The following is a 23,325-nucleotide window of genomic DNA, read 5'->3' as shown; positions in this document are numbered from 1 at the left end:
TTATTTATATAATATTATTGTATTCATTGACATTTTAAATTAGCTTAGATGTTTATATTTTCATATTTAAATGTTTTTTTTTTTAATCAGGTTGAGGTTTTATCAATTTATATTACATATGAATTATTTATATTATTATTATATTTATAAAATATATACAGTATATATATATATATATATATATATATATATATAATGTATAGTTCAGTCATGAAACTCTAGATGGCGCAGGCTGATGGGTATTAATGTAACTTATGATACTCACAGCACTCTATCGCCGTATGAATTGGCAGTAGCAAGTTCCCGTACTTGCTTGCAGCAGCAGCAATAATCTAGAACTACAGCAATTCAACATCTATTCCGCCAAGACCAAATACATTAACACTGCCATAACCATTACCATGCTAAAATCTTCTCATAACCATTACCATACTAAAATCTTCAGAGTTGTCATGATAGAAATGTGTATATATATATATATTGTTTGTTTATCCTTTTTTCTTTCTGTGTTTGTTAAAAAAGCAAACCATATAGATAAAAAAATAAATAAAATATTTAAAAAAATTAATTATTTTAATTTTAGCACTTCAACTTATTGTAAACTTATTTAGTCACCCAGGCAACATTTCAAATTATTTTGTTTTTTAAGCTCAAGTTTTTCATTTAATGTTTTATTTTATTTCAGAATTATTATAGAATAAATTATCAACAAAACTGCATGAAATGATGTAAATGAACACTTTTTTAACAAATGCAACAATTAAAATATCTACATATCTATCTCTATCTAGGCATCTACCCATCAGTCTGTATATCGATCTATCTGTCCGTATATCTGTCTGGACATGCATAGTTTTGGTAAACTGAGGCAGTGGTGTTGTAGTGAGTACTAGTGAGTTGAAGGTTCTAGGAAGGCCTTGGCATGGGTTTTCTCAGTACTTCTCTATTTTCTGGCGTCTGTAAGTAGGTCTGCCACAGTGCTGGAGTCAAATACTAACAGTCCTGCTGCCTAATTACTAATACATGTCTTTCTTCAGTTCAAAATGGAACTGAATGTGGCCTGTTTGTAGCCAGCATTAGGCCGTGTGTTACTCCCCACCGCTGTCCTGTTTTCTGACCTTTCAAAATGGACCCAAGTCCCACCCCATCCTCTCACTATGACATCAAAGCTCGGCATCCTTAACTTAGAGCCACGATGAAGCCGATAAACACTTTGGTTCCTCCACTATTTAATGCATTAACATCTTCTCAAAGAGCTGATCGAATCTGTGTTTTTATTAAACTAGTAACATGAATTACATGAAGACAGAGCTGAAACCACTTATATGCTCATAGACGTGCTATCTTGTTCTACCAAAACAGTAACATCTTGCGTATAAATTAATCACATTATCCATAAGGATGCATCATTTATTCAAGTACTTCTCATAGCTGGATTGCACTTAGTCATCCTGTTAATAAACTAGATTTTTAGATTTATGAAGAACATGTGAGAGGTTTCTTACAAAACTCACTGTGACTTGACGCTGAGGTGGTCAAAGCGTTGCTATGCAGTTGCTAGGTGGTTGCTTACAGATCCAAGTCAATTGTTCAGGACTTCAATGTAAATCTGTGGGATTTAATGCAAGTAAACACATCACATTACTAACTCTAACTATGGAATAAACAATAATAATAGTGATACTTGATCTAGTAAGCAGCACTAATTAAGACTACTGGTCAGTAAAACAAAACCCCTGCTTGCAGCCTTCTCTTCGATTCTTATAAAAGCATTTTAAAGATGATTAGACTGTTTTAAACATTAAAAGCAACTGGAATAACTTGTACTCTATTCCTCTGAGAGACAAGACCTTCAGTCCGTTTTTACTATATGACTCATTCTTGGATAATAGTCATTCATGGCGTTTGTGTCCACGGCTAAGCTGTAAAAAGCAAAATTAAAAAATTAATAAGACATGTCTCAACTTACTTTGAGCTATTTCCAAAATAAATAAATAAAATAAAAGTTTGGACCTGCACTCAACTTAACAAAAAACCTGCAGCTCTTAAAAAATCTGCATCAGCAAAAAAAAAAAAAAAGAAAAAACACTGCCCATTTAATTCTAAGAGAGCAGAAAAGAGTCATAAAAGCTATATTGTGGTTTTAAAATAAATACATTAATTAATTAATTAATAAGCAGGTAGTAAGTAAAAATCAATATGCTTTTTAAAAAAATCTTTGTTATTCCTGTAACATGCATTACTCTGCAAAACCACAGTTTGCGTCATGTCACCATTACTTTACCGCAGACAATGAAATGGCTTAGTCTTTCTTTCCCAACATAACTTGTTCACAGGACAGTTGTTTGCTTTCAGTTTACTGCGTCTAGATTTCCATAATGATATTTTAGCAACTATAAAGCATCAAAATGTATATAATGCATTATAAAGCTATTCACAATTCTTTAAATAGCTCGGTAATTTATTACAATTAAGCCATGTCAGCACTAAAGGCTGTTTTCCTTTTAATAATCTATTCCGCCAAGACCAAATACATTAACACTGCCATAACCATTACCATGCTAAAATCTTCTCATAACCATTACCATACTAAAATCTTCAGAGTTGTCATGATAGAAATGTGTGTATATATATATATATTGTTTGTTTATCCTTTTTTCTTTCTGTGTTTGTTAAAAAAGCAAACCATATAGATAAAAAAATAAATAAAATATTTAAAAAAATTAATTATTTTAATTTTAGCACTTCAACTTATTGTAAACTTATTTAGTCACCCAGGCAACATTTCAAATTATTTTGTTTTTTAAGCTCAAGTTTTTCATTTAATGTTTTATTTTATTTCAGAATTATTATAGAATAAATTATCAACAAAACTGCATGAAATGATGTAAATGAACACTTTTTTAACAAATGCAACAATTAAAATATCTACATATCTATCTCTCTATCTAGGCATCTACCCATCAGTCTGTATATCGATCTATCTGTCCGTATATCTGTCTGGACATGCATAGTTTTGGTAAACTGAGGCAGTGGTGTTGTAGTGAGTACTAGTGAGTTGAAGGTTCTAGGAAGGCCTTGGCATGGGTTTTCTCAGTACTTCTCTATTTTCTGGCGTCTGTAAGTAGGTCTGCCACAGTGCTGGAGTCAAATACTAACAGTCCTGCTGCCTAATTACTAATACATGTCTTTCTTCAGTTCAAAATGGAACTGAATGTGGCCTGTTGTAGCCAGCATTAGGCCGTGTGTTACTCCCCACCGCTGTCCTGTTTTCTGACCTTTCAAAATGGACCCAAGTCCCACCCCATCCTCTCACTATGACATCAAAGCTCGGCATCCTTAACTTAGAGCCACGATGAAGCCGATAAACACTTTGGTTCCTCCACTATTTAATGCATTAACATCTTCTCAAAGAGCTGATCGAATCTGTGTTTTTATTAAACTAGTAACATGAATTACATGAAGACAGAGCTGAAACCACTTATATGCTCATAGACGTGCTATCTTGTTCTACCAAAACAGTAACATCTTGCGTATAAATTAATCACATTATCCATAAGGATGCATCATTTATTCAAGTACTTCTCATAGCTGGATTGCACTTAGTCATCCTGTTAATAAACTAGATTTTTAGATTTATGAAGAACATGTGAGAGGTTTCTTACAAAACTCACTGTGACTTGACGCTGAGGTGGTCAAAGCGTTGCTATGCAGTTGCTAGGTGGTTGCTTACAGATCCAAGTCAATTGTTCAGGACTTCAATGTAAATCTGTGGGATTTAATGCAAGTAAACACATCACATTACTAACTCTAACTATGGAATAAACAATAATAATAGTGATACTTGATCTAGTAAGCAGCACTAATTAAGACTACTGGTCAGTAAAAACAAAACCCCTGCTTGCAGCCTTCTCTTTCGATTCTTATAAAAGCATTTTAAAGATGATTAGACTGTTTTAAACATTAAAAGCAACTGGAATAACTTGTACTCTATTCCTCTGAGAGACAAGACCTTCAGTCCGTTTTTACTATATGACTCATTCTTGGATAATAGTCATTCATGGCGTTTGTGTCCACGGCTAAGCTGTAAAAAGCAAAATTAAAAAATTAATAAGACATGTCTCAACTTACTTTGAGCTATTTCCAAAATAAATAAATAAAATAAAAGTTTGGACCTGCACTCAACTTAACAAAAAACCTGCAGCTCTTAAAAAATCTGCATCAGCAAAAAAAAAAAAAAAAAACACTGCCCATTTAATTCTAAGAGAGCAGAAAAGAGTCATAAAAGCTATATTGTGGTTTTAAAATAAATACATTAATTAATTAATTAATAAGCAGGTAGTAAGTAAAAATCAATATGCTTTTTAAAAAAATCTTTGTTATTCCTGTATGCATGCATTACTCTGCAAAACCACAGTTTGCGTCATGTCACCATTACTTTACCGCAGACAATGAAATGGCTTAGTCTTTCTTTCCCAACATAACTTGTTCACAGGACAGTTGTTTGCTTTCAGTTTACTGCGTCTAGATTTCCATAATGATATTTTAGCATCTATAAAGCATCAAAATGTATATAATGCATTATAAAGCTATTCACAATTCTTTAAATAGCTCTGTAATTTATTACAATTAAGCCATGTCAGCACTAAAGGCTGTTTTCCTTTTAATAAATTATAATGTATGCGTAATGCTTTATAATGCACTTTTTGTTACAGATATGATACTGAAACACTGTGTGTTACATGAATAGATAATAACAGATCTGTTTCAAAGTCACTCTGGATAAAATTGTCAGCTAAATGCATAAATGTGAATGTAAAGAAGATTAATATTATAATTGTTACTATTACTTATAAAAACAATGTGTATAATAGGGCACTGTCAAATAATTAATGCATTATGCAAGCTTCTTAAAAAGTGCTGCTATAAATTCATGTGGCCAAAATGACTCCTAGATTTTAGCAACATTTAGCAAACATTTTTTCAGCACCTTATAAAATCGTAATCCGTTTATTTCTGAACAGGTTCTTTCTTTTCATGTGAAAATGGTCCTACATGCAACCAATAAAAACCGAGTGTGCACAACTGTGCCAAATTCATCCAGAGCATTACACATACATTTGTTCAACACAAAATCTATTTAACCAAAAGCAAAAAAGTGCTGACTAATAAGTATGTTTCTGGTCATAAATAACACCATCACTGGGTATTCTGGGAAATGCACAGGACGGAAACACACACACACACACACACACACAGCGGTAATGCAAGTTCCTCTTGCACAAAAAGAAAAGAAATAGGAACGAATCTTGAACAAATAGAATAGAATAGAATAGAATAGAATAGAATAGAATAGAATAGAATAGAATAGAATAGAATAGCTTGATATCTAGAAGACTGACTGTGATTAGTCAAAGACACTGAACCGGCAGCAGCAGATGTGACATGAGGGACAGTATATTCATTTACTGTCACTAAAGTAATGCATGTTACTTTGCGGAGGGGGAAATACTGAGACACATTTACATTTTGAGTGTATACCTTCAACACATTTGTTTGACATTCTTGTGTGACATTTGCTGAGGGTGAATTGTGGTGCATTTTCTCAAACACACTCACTTCTAATATCGGTTTGAGATCTGTTAAGATGTCAAATGTCATCTTTGCTCTCCAGTGGACGCCACGGACCTGCGGGACTTCCTGTCAGAAAGGACCGAATGCAAATTCATTTATCATATTAAAATCAAATACAAGGCCAAATACCCTACGATGGTCCAAATGCATCTGAATGACTCAGTAAGTGTTCATTTTACAACACTTGTCTGCTTTTATCAACTGCTGCGCATTAAGGAAATACAAAAATTTGCTGAGCTTCTGCATGTCGCACTAAAAAAAAAAAAACAGCACAGTGAAAATGAGAGTGTGGTTAAGTGTGGTTAATTTAGTTTGAGACATGAAACACTTTCACAGGAAAGTACAATTGCTTTGCCAAAACTGACAATTCACAAAACAGTTAACAAAGATCTGTGAACAAGCTGAACAGAGGTTTAATTAGCAAGCATTTCCAATAGTTTATTAGACAATCTTTCACTAATTAAAACAATTTTTATTTGCACATATAACAAACCCAGTGTAATATTAGGTCAGCACACAGATACTTTCTGTTGTCTTCTGTTGCAATTACTTATTTGAACTTTCCTGCAATCGATGCAAATGAGTATGGCCTGAAATATTTACTTGACCTGCTCTAAACTCCATCTCAACTAGTATTTTTGTTCATTTATGCATAACATGCAGATTAAATAAACTCACTTTGAGAGATTACATGTAATGATTGTACATCCGTAAAATAAATGTCACACTGCAGTGAGCATTTAACATGAACATCAAGACAAAAAAAGTGAAGCAAAGAATGCACCTAAATTATAGATTCATATCATTTTTTACCAGCATTCTTGATAATCATTAAAACAATATTCTATAATATCCTAAATATTATCTATGAGCATTAACAGAATTGTTACTAAAAAAAATGTTTAATGCACTTAAAATGAATGCACACTCTAAAATGATGAATAAAATTAACTGTAATCTGCAAAACAGATGCAGTAGTTTATAACTTACAGCAAATTAAATGTGTTTTAACAAACTTTATTGTAACAAAAAAGGTATGATTATATATATATATTAATAAATAATACAAGAAATAAAATAAGTGAGACTTTCTTTCATGCATAAATTGGGGTTTGAGCAGCTCTGTTCTTGATCACTGACCATCCACATACCATGTCTTCACACAATCTATAAATAGCAAAGCCTTATAACATCCTAATCGCAAATGGAACACACACTTCTGACTCAGTGTGACTGAGGGGTGCGGTAGCCGTATGTGCCATGAGAAGAAGAAAAAACCCACCCTGATTAAACAAAAATAATTGTAGCATGCACATACTCAGCTGAGCTTGAATGCAATAAGACTGATAAACCACTTTATCGCCACTTCCCCAAATTTCTGCACATAGCTCATCTTTCTGTCCATCAGACGGTCATATTTCTCTTTCTGACAGACAGCGCAGATCGGCTCGGCTGATGGACATGAGGTCTCTGCAGTTACTATCAGGTAAAAACACAAGAGTTCAGTATCATCTTATTGTCAGATTCTGTGTAATCAATGTTAGGACATTTTGACAAACTCTTGCTCTTTGCTACATTAAAGCTGAAGTTTACTTCAAGTCAGTTTGTAGCTTTCACTCAACTCAAGAAGAAACTTTCTTTGTCTAGTTAATATTCACATTAAATATTGACAATTTTCCACAAATGAGCCAATTTCAGGGCAAAAATCACAGAAAATATGAATCATATTATTTTTGGCTATGCTTGCACTAAGATATCAATGCTGTTACACAGATTTTCATTACAGTGCCACAAACAATTTTTAGATGCAACAATGTTTTATGCAAAAACCACTTTAAAATAGTTGAGGTACTCAATATTCTGCATAATTTACAAACTTTCATGATGCGCAATACTGACAGTTTAAAGATTATAAATACATAATATATAGTATATACACTGTAAAAAGTGATAAGTTGACTTAACTTAAAAAAATTGAGGAAACCCGTTGCCTTAAAATTATTAAGCAAATAATAATTAAAAAAAAAAAGTTAAGTGAACTTGACAATTCACTTAACTTATTTTTTTTTATTATCATTTACTTCAAAATTTTAAGGCAACCGGTTTCCTCAATTTTTTTAAGTTAAGTCAACTTATCACTTTTTACAGTGTAATATATACTGTGCTTCAAAGAAAGCAAAATTTGTCATTAAGTTTGTTGGGTGATTAAATTTTGTTTTGTTTTGTTTAAATAAATAAATATTATTATTGTTATCATTAGTCATCATTTAGGAATATTTCACCAATGTAAGTTGCAATTGACCAATCAGAGTAAGTCTTCCAGAGAGATATGCAGTAAAACACAGATGTACAGAAATACATTTTAAATAATATCGATCTCATGTGTTCTGGTTTGGCTATAGCTTATCTGGATTTTGGACACTACTGGTTCCACAGCACTGTGGAAGACCCAAAACTGACTGGGTGTGGTCGTCTCATTTGCAGCTTCAAATCAAAATAAAAGCTGTAGATTCTTAGTCCAGAAATAATCTTATTTTAAATAACCTTGTATATCTTTTTGTTCCACAGTGTTGTTGGCTCTCGTAAGGGAAGGCGAGGGACAGAAACTAACAGGTAAATACACACATTTCATTGCACACACTTCTACAGATTGTGCACACGATCAAATCAACTGAAACATTTACATGTGGTAAAGACAAGTAAAGACGATCAGCTCCACTTGATCTTCAAAAAAAAAAAAAATGTATCACATCAAATCTATTATGAACGCAGTGTTGAGCAAAACCCAGTGGATATTTCCAGAACTTTAGTGCAGAACATCTGATATCTTTAACATCACGTGTTATAAATGTATTGCATGTATTAAGTACCTCACAGAGGGCAGAGGCCTCACAGATGAGCTTCCAACCTGGTCCAAAATCATTTCTGCCGTGGCCGCAGCAGGGTGTGTCTGCTATAGACTCAACAGCCCGACTCCTACAAAATAATCAACGAGCAACAGAGGCGAGACCAGATGAATTTAAGATCTACAGATCCTTCTAAAGAATCCCAATGTTAGAAACCAGCAGCTCGAGTTTATTTTCATCAAGATCACTGATCACTTGTAGCACATTTCACATCAATTAGAGACAGTCAAAAATTAAACTCGACAGCAAACCCGCAGCCTTTAAATAAACACCAATGTATGCATTTACACAGAAGCAGCCCAAAACATTCAGTTAGAATTTACATCAGAGAAAGGGCCGAAACTATGACTTTATAAATAAATAAATGCATTATTATCAATGCATAACTTCAAAAAAAAATAAAAAAAACTTCTCCAATTACTTCAATCATCTTTTTTTGTGGAGCAGACAGCACTAAATCACTGTACTTTTCAATTATGGTCAATCATTCATATTTCAAATTAGTAATCAGACAACCTGTCATTACAGAAGATTTGTGTCTTATATGTCTGTTTTCTTTCTCTCAGTGTCTCTCCGGCCAAAGTTCCCACAGGTGTTTGTTGGAGATGACGTCACTCTGATCTGTAACCGTGAAGGAGGGAGTAAACCAACAAAATGGTTTTTTAATAAAGTAGGCCTACCACAAACACATCAGGATTATTCAATGCTTATTACTGCAGTAACACCAGAAAACAGCGGGGTGTATGAGTGTGAGCAGGGCGGCACGAGGAGTGAGTCGTTCACACTCACTGTACTGGGTATGAACACCGTCCTAAACGTTCATGATCGTCTGTTCCTCCTGCTGTTTCTCATGATCTCTCTCTCTCTCTCAGAGCTGGAGCCTTACGCTCAGCTCTCTCCATCTGCAGGAGGTGCTGTGATGACCAAAGGAGATGGAAAAAACCTGGTGCTGCAGGCGGACGATGATCTGAAGGACTGGGCTTGTTTTGTGTTGAGAGAAGTGAGCACCTTCAGTCTAGGAGTCGATGTTGATGAGAAGATGAACAGAGCTGTTATATTTGCAGAATTAAAGGAGGCAGAAAGAGCCACTTTCTGGTGCAAGAAAAAGAAAAGCGATCTTCGAAGCAATGCAGTGACGCTGAAAAAGACAGGTGACTCATTACTTCACTTCCTGTTGTATTTCAGCACCTGTGTGTACAAATTCATTATGTTCTAAACCTGGAACGACTTACTTTCTTCTGTGGAAGACAGAAAGAGATACTTTGAAGAATGTTTTGACTGTTTGTGTTCATGCAATGAAAGTCAATGGTGTTCAAAACAAGCAACCCATGAACCATTTTTCAAAATCTCTTTTGCTGTGCTTACATTATCATAAGATACAATTCTGCGAAACCATTTACAAACAAGGGATTGTTTTACTATTTGAACACAGTCATCGCATGTCTCTTCCGCTGAATTTGCAGTCCACTTCTCTATTAACTATGCAGGCTGCTCTTTCCTGGAAAACTTTTTCTAACCACCTTTCTGTCAGCTAGTTCCCATCAGTCTGAAACATAAGCAAGTGATATTATAGCATATTGAGCGAAAGAGAGAAAGAAAGAGAGAAAGAAAATCTACAAAATCTCAAAGCCCTTTCATAAACAGCAATGAAACTAAATTGGAGAGCAACTGAAAACAGTAATTTCCTGCTTCTCAGATATTTTACTGAAAAAAATATGCATCCTTTAAATTGTTAAAAAAAGATCTCAACAATGTCTCAAACTGTGCTCAGATACCAAAGTCTGTAAAAGTTTCGCAAAGACAAAGCTGATCATTAAAGATTGCATTAAATCACTCATTTCCTATGTTGACATTATTTAATGAACCCATTTTTCTTAAATAGGCACTAGCCTTTACTTTACGTAACAGTAAAATGAAGATTTGCTATTTGGTTGCATGAGCAAGTGCAATGTGATGTCATCAACATTTTGGACTGTTTTCCTAAAAGTTTTTATTTTAAATCTGTATACTTGCTAAACATTTGTCAGGTTTTACTTGCACTGGCATTAGGATGAATTCAAAGCAAACAGGCGTGAATTAAAATACACAAAACTCACATTTTAATTTGACTGAATATTTAAATGAAACAGTAGATGAAGGATGTGCAGTCTGACCTGTGTTTGGTCTGTTTCTCAGAGCTCATGGTGATGTTGGTTCCTCCGGCCGTTCCTGCGCTGCAGGGGGAGCCTGTGGCTCTCAGGTGTGTAGTCTGGGGTGGAGCGAAGCTGGAAAAGGTTGTCTTCTATAAGGATAAATCAGAAATCCCGAGCTCATCTGAAGGCACATACACCATCACCAACGCCACACAAAGTGATAACGGGAAGTACAGCTGCCACGCCACCTACAGGTTCATCCACATCAGTGCAGAGGCTGCACAGAAGGAAGGAGATTCTGATGCTCAGGAGTTAAAAGTTATAGGTAAACAACAACAGCCAAATTACTCACACTTTCATTAATACAGAACCACTAATACTGCATATACTAACAAAAAAAGTACCACAAAGTATTTTTTGGACATGGTAAATGGTGTTTTTTTATAATATACATGCATATATCAGTTACATAACACTGCAAAAAATAATATATATATATATATATATACAGGTGCATCTCAATAAATTAGAATGTCGTGGAAAAGTTCATTTATTTCAGTAATTCGACTCAAATTGTGAAACTCGTGTATTAAATAAATTCAATGCACACAGACTGAAGTAGTTTAAGTTTTTAGTTCTTTTAATTGTGATGATTTTGGCTCATATTTAACAAAAACCCACCAATTCACTATCTCAACAAATTAGAATACTTCATAAGACCAATAAAAAAAAAAAATTAGTGAATTGTTGGCCTTCTGGAAGGTATGTTCATTTACTGTATATATAGAATGTATAGATTCTCTATGGGGTTCAGGTCTGGTGAGTTTGCTGGCCAGTCAAGCACACCAACACCATGGTCATTTAACCAACTTTTGGTGCTTTTGGCAGTATGGGCAGGTGCCAAATCCTGCTGGAAAATGAAATCAGCATCTTTAAAAAGCTGGTCAGCAGAAGGCTCTACATTACCGCTTCATTAATGCCAGACAAGTAGCATGATTAAAACATCACTAACCAAAAATAACTACGTAAACACCAAAACGCATTCTGATTTTATTACATAATGCATCTACTGACAGTATAAGGTTGCGCTGCTGAGGCGAGGTACACGCAGCCTCTCCAGGAGAAATCAAAACGCGCAACACTAAGAAACTCAGCACACTGAGGTAAAAATTCAAAATGGAAAGTTTTTATATTTAAAATACAGTTAGTTAGGCAACATCACTCAACGTTTTCACCATTACGACTGTTTAATAGTTCTATAAAGAGTTCAATGAGCAAATACAATAATATTAGGTCACTTGCATTTTTGGCAGAACCACAGCTCATCTCAAGGCAACCATCCGATTCTTTGCTGAATGATTCAGTGTTTTGAACAAATCAATTGAGTCAAAGTTTCATTAGCTCATGCATAAACATCTGCTGAATCTGCCGTTTGAACAAATCGTTGAATGAACGACTCAATGACTCACTCATTAAACGCTCACTACTGACACCTACTGGCGTTTTAATTTAGTTTAAAAGTATCATTTCCACCATCATTTCTTGTTTGTATATTCAATTGTTTTTAAAAAAAAGAATCTCATAATTTAATGTGGTTGTATTTTTCAGTGTAAATGATTTAATTTGATAACGTATAGAAAATAACAATCACATTATTATAATTGAATTTATAGATCAACTGTAAGAATTTGAAATGAAAGTTAATGAGATTAGTGGAAAAATGCCCTCTATAAAGGTAAAAAATAATAATAATAAATGCCCTTGGATAAAATATAAGAAACATGCCGATTTATAGCCTATGTCACAGCTGACAGAAAACCGATGAGAATATTGCATTAGAATAAATCATATTTGCAAAAAAACAAAACACACACACACACACACATAATACAAACAGTGGAGCAAAAAGTATTTAGTCAGCCACCAATTGTGCAAGTTCTCCCACTTAAAAAGATGAGAGAGGCCTGTAATTTTCATCATAGGTGTCACCTATGAAAATCACATTGTAGGATTTTTAAAGAATTAATTGGTAAATTCCTCGGTAAAATAAGTATTTGGTCACCTACAAACAAGCAAGATTTCTGGCTCTCACAGACCTGTAACTTCTTCTTTAAGAGGCTCCTCTGTCCTCCACCCGTCCACAACCTCAAACAGTCCAACTCCAAACTCCACCATGGCCAAGACCAAAGAGCTGTCAAAGGACACCAGAAACAAAATTGTAGACCTGCACCAGGCTGGGAAGACTGAATCTGCAATAGGTAAGCAGCTTGGTGTGAAGAAATCAACTGTGGGAGCAATTATTAGAAAATGGAAGACATACAAGACCACTGATAATCTCCCTCGATCTGGGGCTCCACGCAAGATCTCACCCCGTGGGGTCAAAATGATCACAAGAACTGTGAGCAAAAATCCCAGAACCACACGGGGGAACCTAGTGAATGACCTGCAGAGAGCTGGGACCAAAGTAACAAAGGCTACCATCAGTAACACACTGCGCCGCCAGGGACTCAAATCCTGCAGTGCCAGACGTGTCCCCCTGCTTAAGCCAGTACATGTCCGGCCCGTCTGGAGTTTGCTAGAGAGCATTTGGATGATCCAGAAGAGGATTGGGAGAATGTCATATGGTCAGATGAAACCAAAATACAACTTTTTGGTAAAAACTCAACTTGTCGTGTTTGGAGGAGAAAGAATGCTGAGTTGCATCCAAAGAACACCATACCTACTGTGAAGCATGGGGGTGGAAACATCATGCTTTGGGGCTGTTTTTCTGCAAAGGGACCAGGACGACTGATCCGTGTAAACGAAAGAATAAATGGAGTCATGTATCGTGAGATTTTGAGTGAAAACCTCCTTCCATCAGCAAGGGCATTGAAGATGAAACGTGGCTGGGTCTTTCAGCATGACAATGATCCCAAACACACCGCCCGGGCAATGAAGGAGTGGCTTTGTAAGAAGCATTTCAAGGTCCTGGAGTGGCCTAGCCAGTCTCCAGATCTCAACCCCATCGAAAATCTTTGGAGTCCGTGTTGCCCAGCGACAGCCCCAAAACATTACTGCTCTAGAGGAGATCTGCATGGAGGAATGGGCCAAAATACCAGCAACAGTGTGTGAAAACCTTGTGAAGACTTACAGAAAATGTTTGACCTCTGTCATTGCCAACAAAGGGTATATAACAAAGTATTGAGATGAAATTTTGTTATTGACCAAATACTTATTTTCCACCATAATTTGCAAATAAATTCTTTAAAAATCCTACATGTGATTTTGTCTCTCATAGTTGAGGTATACCTATGATGAAAATTACAAGCCTCTCTCATCTGTTTAAGTGGGAGAACTTGCACAATTGGTGGCTGACTAAATACTTTTTTGCCCCACTGTATATATTGTATATATTAAAAAAAAAAAAAAAAAAAAAAAAAAAATTATCTTTACTTATTCCTTCCTTTGGTAGTTTGTATTTATTTGAACAATGCCTGAGACTTGGTGTTGCAAGCACTTCGTATGTCTGATTGCCTCTTCAAGATTAATCGCTCTATGTATTCCCCAATTGTAAGTCGCTTTGGATAAAAGCGTCTGCTAAATGACTAAATGTAAATGTAAATATTTCCATTGTCCTCATTTGTAAGTCGCTTTGGATAAAAGTGTCTGCTAAATTACTAAATGTAAATGTATGTGTGTATATATATATAAGCTCGATACCATAGAGCCCCCCACATAACAAATCCCAATTTAACCCCTGTATGTATATATATATTAGGGCTGCACGATATATCGTTTCAGCATCGATATCGCGATATGCACATCCGCGATAGTCACATCGCAGGATGTGCGATTTTTAGTATACTGACCGTTATATTTATACTGATCGTTTTCGCGACAGCTATCGCATCACGCCACCCCGCGACGCACTGTCTTCACTGGACACGAAAAAGCGACCGTTGCAAATCCTTTGAACTTTGTGTCAGTAAGTCATAAAAAGAATGAGGGATTTACTCGCAAGGATTTGCCGTGTCGCGCCGCATCCAGTGTAGACGGCATCACTGATTATAATGGGTTCTATTGTATTTTGTCAGCGCCCTTTGTAGACACGGTGAGAGTCACTCAGATATATGTGAACACTGAATTCCATTCAGTTCCGTGTCTATTTGTGAACACAGTTGCTTATGGCTTAGGTGAAGGTAAAAAATTGATAAAGAAAATGGATAGTATGCTCACAGCAGTTTAATGTTCCTAAGGCTTTCAGTGTCATGAATGTTAATCAAACAACAAAACACAGAGAAAAATCACTTTTGTAGCTTTAACAGATTTATTAGATTTAATTTATACAGTGTTATTTTACATTTGATTATTCAACCAGTATACCTGAATACTGTTAGACTTACTGGAAAAAATATAAAGCACTGTTTATTTATTTTATATCTTTGTTCTATTATATTTATCTATGTTTGTAATTTGTTCATTTTTCTATGCTGATTTACTCATCTACAATATTTTATTTCCAAATAGAGCTTTTCAAGTCATCTGGAGTTTTTTTTGTTGTTTTTTTCATATCGCAATATATATCGCAGAAATACAAAATATCGCAATGTGAGTTTTTTCCAATATCGTGCAGCCCTAATATATATATATATATATATATATATATATATATATATATATATATATATATATATATATAGAGTCATGGCCAAAAATATTGGCACCCTTGGTAAATATGATCAAAGAAGGCTGTGAAAATTAATCTGCATTGTTAATCCTTTTGATCTTTTATTTAAAAAATTCACTAAAATCCAACCTTTCATTGGATAATAAGAATTTAAAATGGGGGGGAAATATCATTATGAAATTAATGTTTTTCTCTAATACATATTGGCCATAATTAACGGCACCCTTTTATTCAATACTTTTTGAAACCTCCATTTGCCAGTTTAACGGCTCTAAATGTTCTCCTATAATGCCTGATGAGGTTAGAGACACCTGACAAGAGATCAGAGACCATTCCTTCATCCAGAATCACTCCAGACCCTTTAGATTCCCAGCTCCATGTCCTTCTTCTCTTCAGTTCACTCATTTTCTACAGGGTTCAGGTCAGAGGACTGGAATGGCCAGCAGAAGCTTGGTTTTGTGCTCAGTGACCCATTTCTGTGTTGTTTTTGAGGTTTGTATTTGGATTATTGTACGGTTGGAAGATACAAACATGGCCCATTATAAGATTTCTAACAGAGTCAGTCACTTATAGATTTTTTATCTGTTGGTATTTGATAGAATCCGTGATGCCATGCGTCTAAACAAGATGTCCAGGACCTCCAGCAGAAATATAGGCCCACAACATCAAAAATACAGCAGTATATTTCATTGTACACATGGGGTACTTTTTATCCCTGTGTTCACCAAACCCATCTGGAGTGTTTGCTGCTAAAAAGCTGATTTTTTAGTTTCATCTGACCATAGAAGCCAGTCCCATTTGAAGTTTCAGTCGTGTCTGATAACTGAATATGCTGGAGTTTGTTTTTGGATGAGCTTGGAGAATTTTTCATGAAATCCTCTCAAACAACATGTGGTGATGTAGGTGCTGTTTGACAATTTTGTTTTTAAGGTTTTTGACCCCGAGACTCAACTATTTTCTGCAATTCTCCAGCTGTGGTGCTTGGAGAGTCTTTAGCCACTCAAACTCTCCTTCTCACCGTGCATTAGGACGATATAGACACATGTCCTCTTCCAGGCAGTTTCCTAACATTTTATGTTGATTGGAAATTCTTAATTATTGCCCTGATGGTGGAAATGGGAATTTTCACTGCTCTAGCTCTTTTCTTAAAGCCACTTCACTAATTTGTGAAGCTCAATTATCTTTGCTGCACATCAGAAATATATTCTTTGGTTTTCTCATTGTGATGGATGATTAAGGAATTTGGGCTTTGTTTTCCTCCTATTTATATTTCTGTGAAACAGGAAGCCATGGCTGGATAATTTCATGTTCATAATCACCCTGGAGTGCTCAAAATTGTGAATATGAATGGGAATATACTTCAGAGATATTTTACTCATAAGAATTTCTAGGGGTGCCAATAATTGTGTCCAACGTGTATTTGAGAAAAACATTTATTTCATAATGATATTTCCCCCCATTTTAAATTCTTATTATCCAATGAAAGGATAGATTTTTGTGAATTCTTTAAATAAAAGATCAAAAGGATTAACAATGCAGATTAATTTTCACAGCCTTCTTTGATCATATTTTTGTCCATGACTGTATATATATATATATATATATATATATATATGTGTGTGTGTGTGTGTGTGTGTGTGTTTATATGTATATACACATATGTTTATATACATACACTGATTAATAATATATTGTATAATGTGTATAGAATCAGAGTCAGAATCAGAATGAGCTTTATTGCCAGGTATGTTTACACATACAAGGAATTTGTTTTAGTGACAGAAGCTCCACAGTGCAACAGAATGACAGCGACAAGACACAGATAATAAAAAGAAACAGGCCTACATGTGTGTACATACACACGTCTGGTTTGCTATCCTTGTGGGGACTCTCCATAGGCATAATGCTTTTTCTATTGTACAGACCGTATATTCTATTGCCCTACACCAACCCTAAACCTACCCCTTACAGGAAACTTTCTGCATTTTTAGATTTTCAAAAAACTTCATTCTGTGTGATTTATTGGCTTGTTTACCCGTCGGGACCTCAATTTAGGCCCCCACCGTAGCACGAGTCCCCATGAGTCTGTGTGTATTCAGGTTTAAGTCCCCACCAACTATATATATAGTTGTACTGTAATCTAAAAATTAATAGTTTACATTTTATATAGATTATATTTTACATCTTACAGTTAAAGCAAGTCAAAATAAACACAAAAAATAGCTAAAAATGAAATACAAGTCAAGTCAAGTCAAGTCACCTTTATTTATATAGCGCTTTTAACAATACAGATTGTGTCAAAGCACTTAACAGTATCAAATTGGAAGATAGAGTGTCAGTAATGTATAATGATAAGATTAAACACTCAATTTTAATTTAAAGGCATTTCATTATTGAATTCAGAGATGTCATTGTCTAGCTCAGTTTAGTTTAAATAGTATCTGTGCAATCAAATCGGCGATAATCGCTAGAAATTAAGTATATAAATATATAAATACAACCCATCATGTCTTTCTTTTTCTTTGTTTTCACTGACTGCATGCAAAAGTATACTGCTGCATGACCAGTGTGCTCTGATTCATGAAAAATTGACTTATTATGAAACAGACAGAATTAATGACTTACAAGCTTACAAGTCAGAATCACTCCTCAGTTTGAATTGGTCTAACAAATCACTCACTTATTCTGTCAGGACGGTTACATTAATGCATTTGTTAGAATCACGTCTAATCAGGATGTGCGTCCACTAGTTATTTAACCCATGTTCTTAGCATTGTCAGCATGTGCCACCCGTTAAGCTTCAAAACAGCCACTGAATTAACGCCATTGACATAACAATGTGTACTTACAGATACACATTCACAAAAACATCTGATTAATTGTGTAATGAATAGAAACATATGAAATTCTCATTAAATTTGCATTGTGCATAAAAATCACTCATTTACACATGGTAAAATCACATGCGCTTTCTTGGTCTATTGCTTTAATAAAGGGGGAAAAATTGTTAATTAGTTTTTTCTGCCTAATTTGGACCAGTTACAATCCAGTATGAAACAAAGGCACTGTGTAAATACCACTGTATATGAATACTATATTCATCTGAAATCATCAGTGCACCACAGTCTGTTTTTTTTTAAGTCTTTATTTCTGTTTTACAGGTGGACCTCCTGCTGCAGTGATTTCAGCGTCTACTAACAGTCTGCAGTGTTCCTGCCCTCACTGTCCTGACGACTGCACATCCTACCACTGGTATCACACACTCTTTAATGACCCATACGCACGCAAGAAACTATCTGAAAACGACCAGTCTATTACTGTAAAGGAAAAAGGACAGTACCGCTGCCGGAGGGAGTGTGGGAAAGGTTTCTCCCGTTTCAGCAACGTCTACAGCAAAGGTATACTCATACTCACATATACGCTCTTTAGACTTTTATTTTATTACTGTTTTTATTAATACTTTGAATTTGTGTTGTTGTTTTTTTTAGTTAAGGTTTCCGTTATTTTGTTGTTTGTCATTTTTATTCCTTATTTCTAAATGTGAATGAATGAATGAAAATCTAGTCAACAATGAGAAATTTCAAATAATTTGGCAAATATTTGAAATAAAATAAGTTTTAGTTTTATTTCAAGTGACAAAAAATGTTTTTATGGTTTTAATATGAATTTAACAGTAAAAACCCTGCCATAAACACAATTTTTGTTTGTTCTTGCAAGATGAGGGATGAGTGTTAGACTATTTTCTGTGGTAAGCAACAGCAGAAACGATTCTCGAAGTGTCTGTGACAGTGACAAGTTTCATGCCACAAGCACAAAACACAAGCATGCAAAGCTTTACGGTCTCTTTTATTTTCCGTGCATATTCATGTAGAGTGTAGCAAAGTAGTAATGCACTAATCACTTTCAGTTCTCACTTGACGATTGTGCAAGCACACTACTTCTCATTTTTATTTTTAGAATGAATTTTCATCCTCTCTCTTTCTCTCAGCACAATCAGATCCTGCAAACGTGATGCCAATCCTGGTGGCGGTGATTCTGATCGTTCTCGGGTTGTTGATCGTCTTGCTGATCGTGCTGAAACGCAGACGTGGAGGAAGCAACATCCAGGAGACCAAACGGGATGAAGACAAGACGACAGGTGGAGACTATGAGCAAATCCAACTCAAGGACAAGGATAAGGCAGTTTACCACACCCTGGGCGAGAGCACGAGCAAGGACAAGGCCGAGGGGGGTTACGAACCCCTACAAAAGAGGCAGGAGGAGGGGATGTACCACACAGTAGGACCTGGAGAGGGTCAGAGTGAAGGTGAAGGTGGGTACGAGGCTCTTAAGAGCGTCAAAGCCGAGGTGTACCAGACACTGAGCTCAGACGACTCAAAAAAGCCAGCAGGAGAAGCAGAGGGAGGGTATGAGCAGCTTCCTCAGAAAGGCAAAGATTACGAGGCCGTGACAGTGGAGGAAAATCCATACGAAGAAGTGAAGAAACAGACGGGCAAAGAGAAAGAATGAAGGAATCTGGGAAAGACTAAGCACCACAATTGTCAAATGCTATTTAGTCATTGAAGGCAATGCAGTCTTTCTAAAAACCTTGCCAAAAGTTAAAACAGTTTAATGCAGGTTATTGTATTAAATGTAATGTATTACAAGAATACTTGGAACTCCACCCAAAAAAAAAAAATAATAATAATTTGTACACCACTTATCTATAATAGATATATCTATCTATATATATATATACACACACACATTGATTAGTTTTCTAAAAATCTTCGTTCGTGTTCTTCAGAAAAATGTTTACACACACACACACACACACACACACACACACACTGTGAGTCCATAAAAGCAACGTTACCTCTAAAATTGAAGCCTCAGAAACCACACAAAGCGAAGACTACACACACATGACTCCGGTTAATGAATCAAAGTCTTTTGAAACAAAACGACAGATGTGTGTAAAAAAAAAATACTGATATTTCAAACGTTGAAAAAAAAAAAAAAAAAAAAAAGTTTAATCTATAAACAAAGATTATATTGAAAATGTTCTTGGCACCACTTCCTTCCAACCGTCACCCGCGGCAGGGTTGCCAGGTTTCCTCAGCAAAACCCGCCCAATTGCTACTCAAAACTAGCCCAAAACTAGCCTAATGGCTTTTCAGTGGGGTAAAATACACGTTTTTTGGCGGAGTCCCCCTGATAAAAGTCGCGTTCCTGGGGCTAAATATCACATTACTGGGGTCGCTTCAACCCGCGGGCATGAAAAACATCCCGCGGAAAGAGCGTTAAAGTAGCCCAATTCCGCGGTAAAACCGCGGACTTGGCAACATAGGTCTCTGCAGGAAAGTAATGGGAGTTACCAGATCAGGGCGTTTTTAGACCATGTTACCTGATTGGCTGATGTCATAGTGAAGGTAGGTTTAGGAGTGGGGTTAGGTAAGGGGGATCATTTTGATTGCATGGTTTAGAAACACCCAGCAGTTTGAAAACACCCAGAAAATCAGAAATGCCCACTTTTGCACTGCAGAGACCTCAATCTCCAAGACACTGAACCCGCGGGTTCATGAAAGCGCGCGTAATGAAACTCTCGCGAGAATTGTAGCGAAAGCACAGAGGACCGTCATTTTCGAACGGCATTCCTTTAATATTATGAAAGTTACGATAATATTCTCAAATAATACATTTGACAAAATAAGCGTCACCTTTGGGATACCTATGTATGAATATTTGAGATGTTCTGGAGGGTGAACGTATAACTTGTAGTAATCTTGACCTTTTAACCTGCAACTATGTCAAAATCCTCCTCAAAAGTATGTTTCAGGAGATCCCAGATAAATCACTGCAACTCTCATTCACATCCGACTATATTTTGATCAGAAACGCCACTTTATACAGTCACATCAGTTCCTGAAGGACAAAATCAGATACCAAACTAACATTTCTAATTTTGCACTGAAGCATTTCCAGACGCTACTGGTGAAAAAACAGGCTAACACAATTCAACTTTAAAGTGATTTAAAGAAATACATATAATAATCTCATAATATGAAAGCATATAAATATATAGTTTACACACATACACAAAAAAAAAAAAAAAAAGTAAACAAGATTACAGATACCACGCACAGATTCACACATTCAGACACATTTATGAGAATTCAGATAGCCTACATAATTCTGTATATAACAGGACAAAGAAGACAAAAAATAAAAATAAAGTTTTGCATAATAACACAGAAGGGTTTAGGCCTAAAGCACAGAAATTCCAAGGCATCACATTTAAATAAGCATCAAACACAGAATTGCACAAAATCAGTTATTGGGAATATCTGAGAATTTATAGTTATACAGATTATGCTATCTATTAAAGATAAGTAATGATATTACTCAGCAAGTATCACTCTCATCCAACTGTAAATGCAATTTGCACTGTAGTCTGTTTGCACTATTTCAATGTTTCATCATGTTTATCTTCAGACTTTAATTTTACTTCATGCACATTGTTGTTTTGTAGGTTGTTTTTAGGTTGGTTAGATGGTTTTACTAGGTTGGTTATTAGGTTGTAAATATTTTAAGAATTTCATGCATTTTCAGCTTGTTTAATTGTGGATGTGCATCAAATAGAGCACAGCTGTATAACTGAACGCAATATGCAATATTACATTTTTACTGCAAGGCAACTGTAGTTCAGTCTTTCTTCACTAAAGGGCAAATTTGGTTACTCGTTATCAAAGCCAGTCCTGCCGAGGTTCACCACAAGAGGTCACTGCAGGATTTATTTGGTTTTCAGAGTTACACACAGTGGTTTGTCATTTTAGTTATATACTTTTTATTCCTGTTTCTCATAAAATCCTTGTGTGTCAAATTAAATTGCATATAAACGAAGCCTTGGTCTTTTCCTTGGTTCTGACAAAAATTCACTGCTAGATAAATATGGTTAAATATTGATGGCCCACTTTGGCCAAGTGTGCTAGATGAAGTGGGCCACCCTGAACCTTTATTAATTCTACTCACATTTATTAAATACATTGACAAGGATTTTTTAAATTGACATGTATAACTGGCTTTTTAGAAAACAAATGAAAATGCAGTCAGGAAATTCAAGTCAAGAAAGGAAACAGCAGAAGAAACGGTCACAATTAAAGATCATTTAGAGAAAACAAAGTTTTACGACATTACATTTTAAATATCTCTTTCATTAATTGTTTTGATAGCCTGTCTGTTGTTGTTTGTGTTATAGTCACATTGTTGTAGAGTTCTCTTTTTTTCATCAATATTCTTTTCAATTTAATCAAATTAAATTTTTAATAGATCAGTTTTGAATTTTACGCATTAATTGAGGAAACTCATTTTACTTATATCCTAGGCTATATGTTTTTGTTAAATATGTTGTTGAATTATGTTTGTCTGATAATGTGCTAATAAACATAAAAATACATAAATGTTTTTACAATTTCTAATTAAAATACAGGATCGTTTTTTGATGCATTATGGATGGCCCTTTACCTGAAAATACATTTGTCTGGAGTGCATGAAGTAAACAAAGGTAGTAAAGAAAAAGAAAAAGAAAGGCATCTGGTATATAAATGACAAGTTTAACAAAAAGTGGCCCACTTTACATGAATTCACCCTAAAAACAAAGAAGTTGAAGCATATTGGAATAGAAGTTGTTTTTGCAGATTTTTAAAAAATGATTAAAACTTTTTTTTTTTTTTTTTAAATGCCATATTTGCCAGAGGAACAAAAAGGATGTTCCTGTTTTGTTTTTTCCCCCTTAATAGTTACTTGGAATTATAGGCTCATTGACAGTCTGATTATAGAGGTTAGATTATATCAACCCGTTCTCATCAATCTGCGTATAAATAACACGGCTTTACACTTTGCAATGGCGTATAATGCATACGCCAAATGCCAATTTTGCGTGCATATGATACGCCAATCCTCTCCATTAATTTCGGTGGAGAGCAGATGCGTCCAAATACCAAGCAGC

General features: G+C 35.2%; 1 protein-coding gene and 2 long non-coding RNA genes across 3 annotated transcripts; 1 reads left to right on the top strand and 2 right to left on the bottom strand.

The window, feature by feature from the left end:
• Nucleotides 1-3,540: 3,540 nt before the first annotated feature.
• Nucleotides 3,541-9,089, bottom strand: LOC131533822 (uncharacterized). The gene is made up of 3 exons (XR_009269216.1): nt 8,505-9,089; nt 5,620-5,700; nt 3,541-3,769 (listed from the first exon to the last, which is right to left on the bottom strand). It is a non-coding gene; the product is annotated as an uncharacterized LOC131533822 (long non-coding RNA).
• Nucleotides 7,032-22,220, top strand: LOC131533744 (uncharacterized). Its single transcript, XM_058766213.1, has 7 exons — nt 7,032-7,120; nt 8,203-8,247; nt 9,107-9,337; nt 9,413-9,691; nt 10,716-10,997; nt 18,500-18,736; nt 19,327-22,220. The coding sequence occupies exons 1-7, from the start codon at nt 7,090-7,092 to the stop codon at nt 19,845-19,847; spliced, it is 1,626 nt and encodes a 541-aa protein (XP_058622196.1). The 5' UTR covers nt 7,032-7,089; the 3' UTR covers nt 19,848-22,220.
• LOC131533820 (uncharacterized) lies at nt 9,543-10,831 on the bottom strand. Its single transcript, XR_009269214.1, has 3 exons — nt 10,694-10,831; nt 9,773-10,086; nt 9,543-9,678 (listed from the first exon to the last, which is right to left on the bottom strand). It is a non-coding gene; the product is annotated as an uncharacterized LOC131533820 (long non-coding RNA).
• Nucleotides 22,221-23,325: the final 1,105 nt, after the last annotated feature.

This window comes from Onychostoma macrolepis, chromosome 24, assembly GCF_012432095.1.
Source record: "Onychostoma macrolepis isolate SWU-2019 chromosome 24, ASM1243209v1, whole genome shotgun sequence".
In the NCBI taxonomy this organism is placed as follows: Eukaryota; Metazoa; Chordata; class Actinopteri; order Cypriniformes; family Cyprinidae; genus Onychostoma; species Onychostoma macrolepis.
This window is presented reverse-complemented; position numbering and strand designations above follow the sequence as displayed.

Excerpts from the sequence above, each read along its gene's own strand:
- LOC131533744 (XM_058766213.1), top strand. The coding sequence starts at position 7,090 with ATGGACATGAGGTCTCTGCAGTTACTATCAG. Across the intron at positions 9,338-9,412 it reads GTTCACACTCACTGTACTGG|AGCTGGAGCCTTACGCTCAG; the intron begins GTATGAACACCG and ends TCTCTCTCTCAG. Across the intron at positions 18,737-19,326 it reads CAGCAACGTCTACAGCAAAG|CACAATCAGATCCTGCAAAC; the intron begins GTATACTCATAC and ends TCTTTCTCTCAG.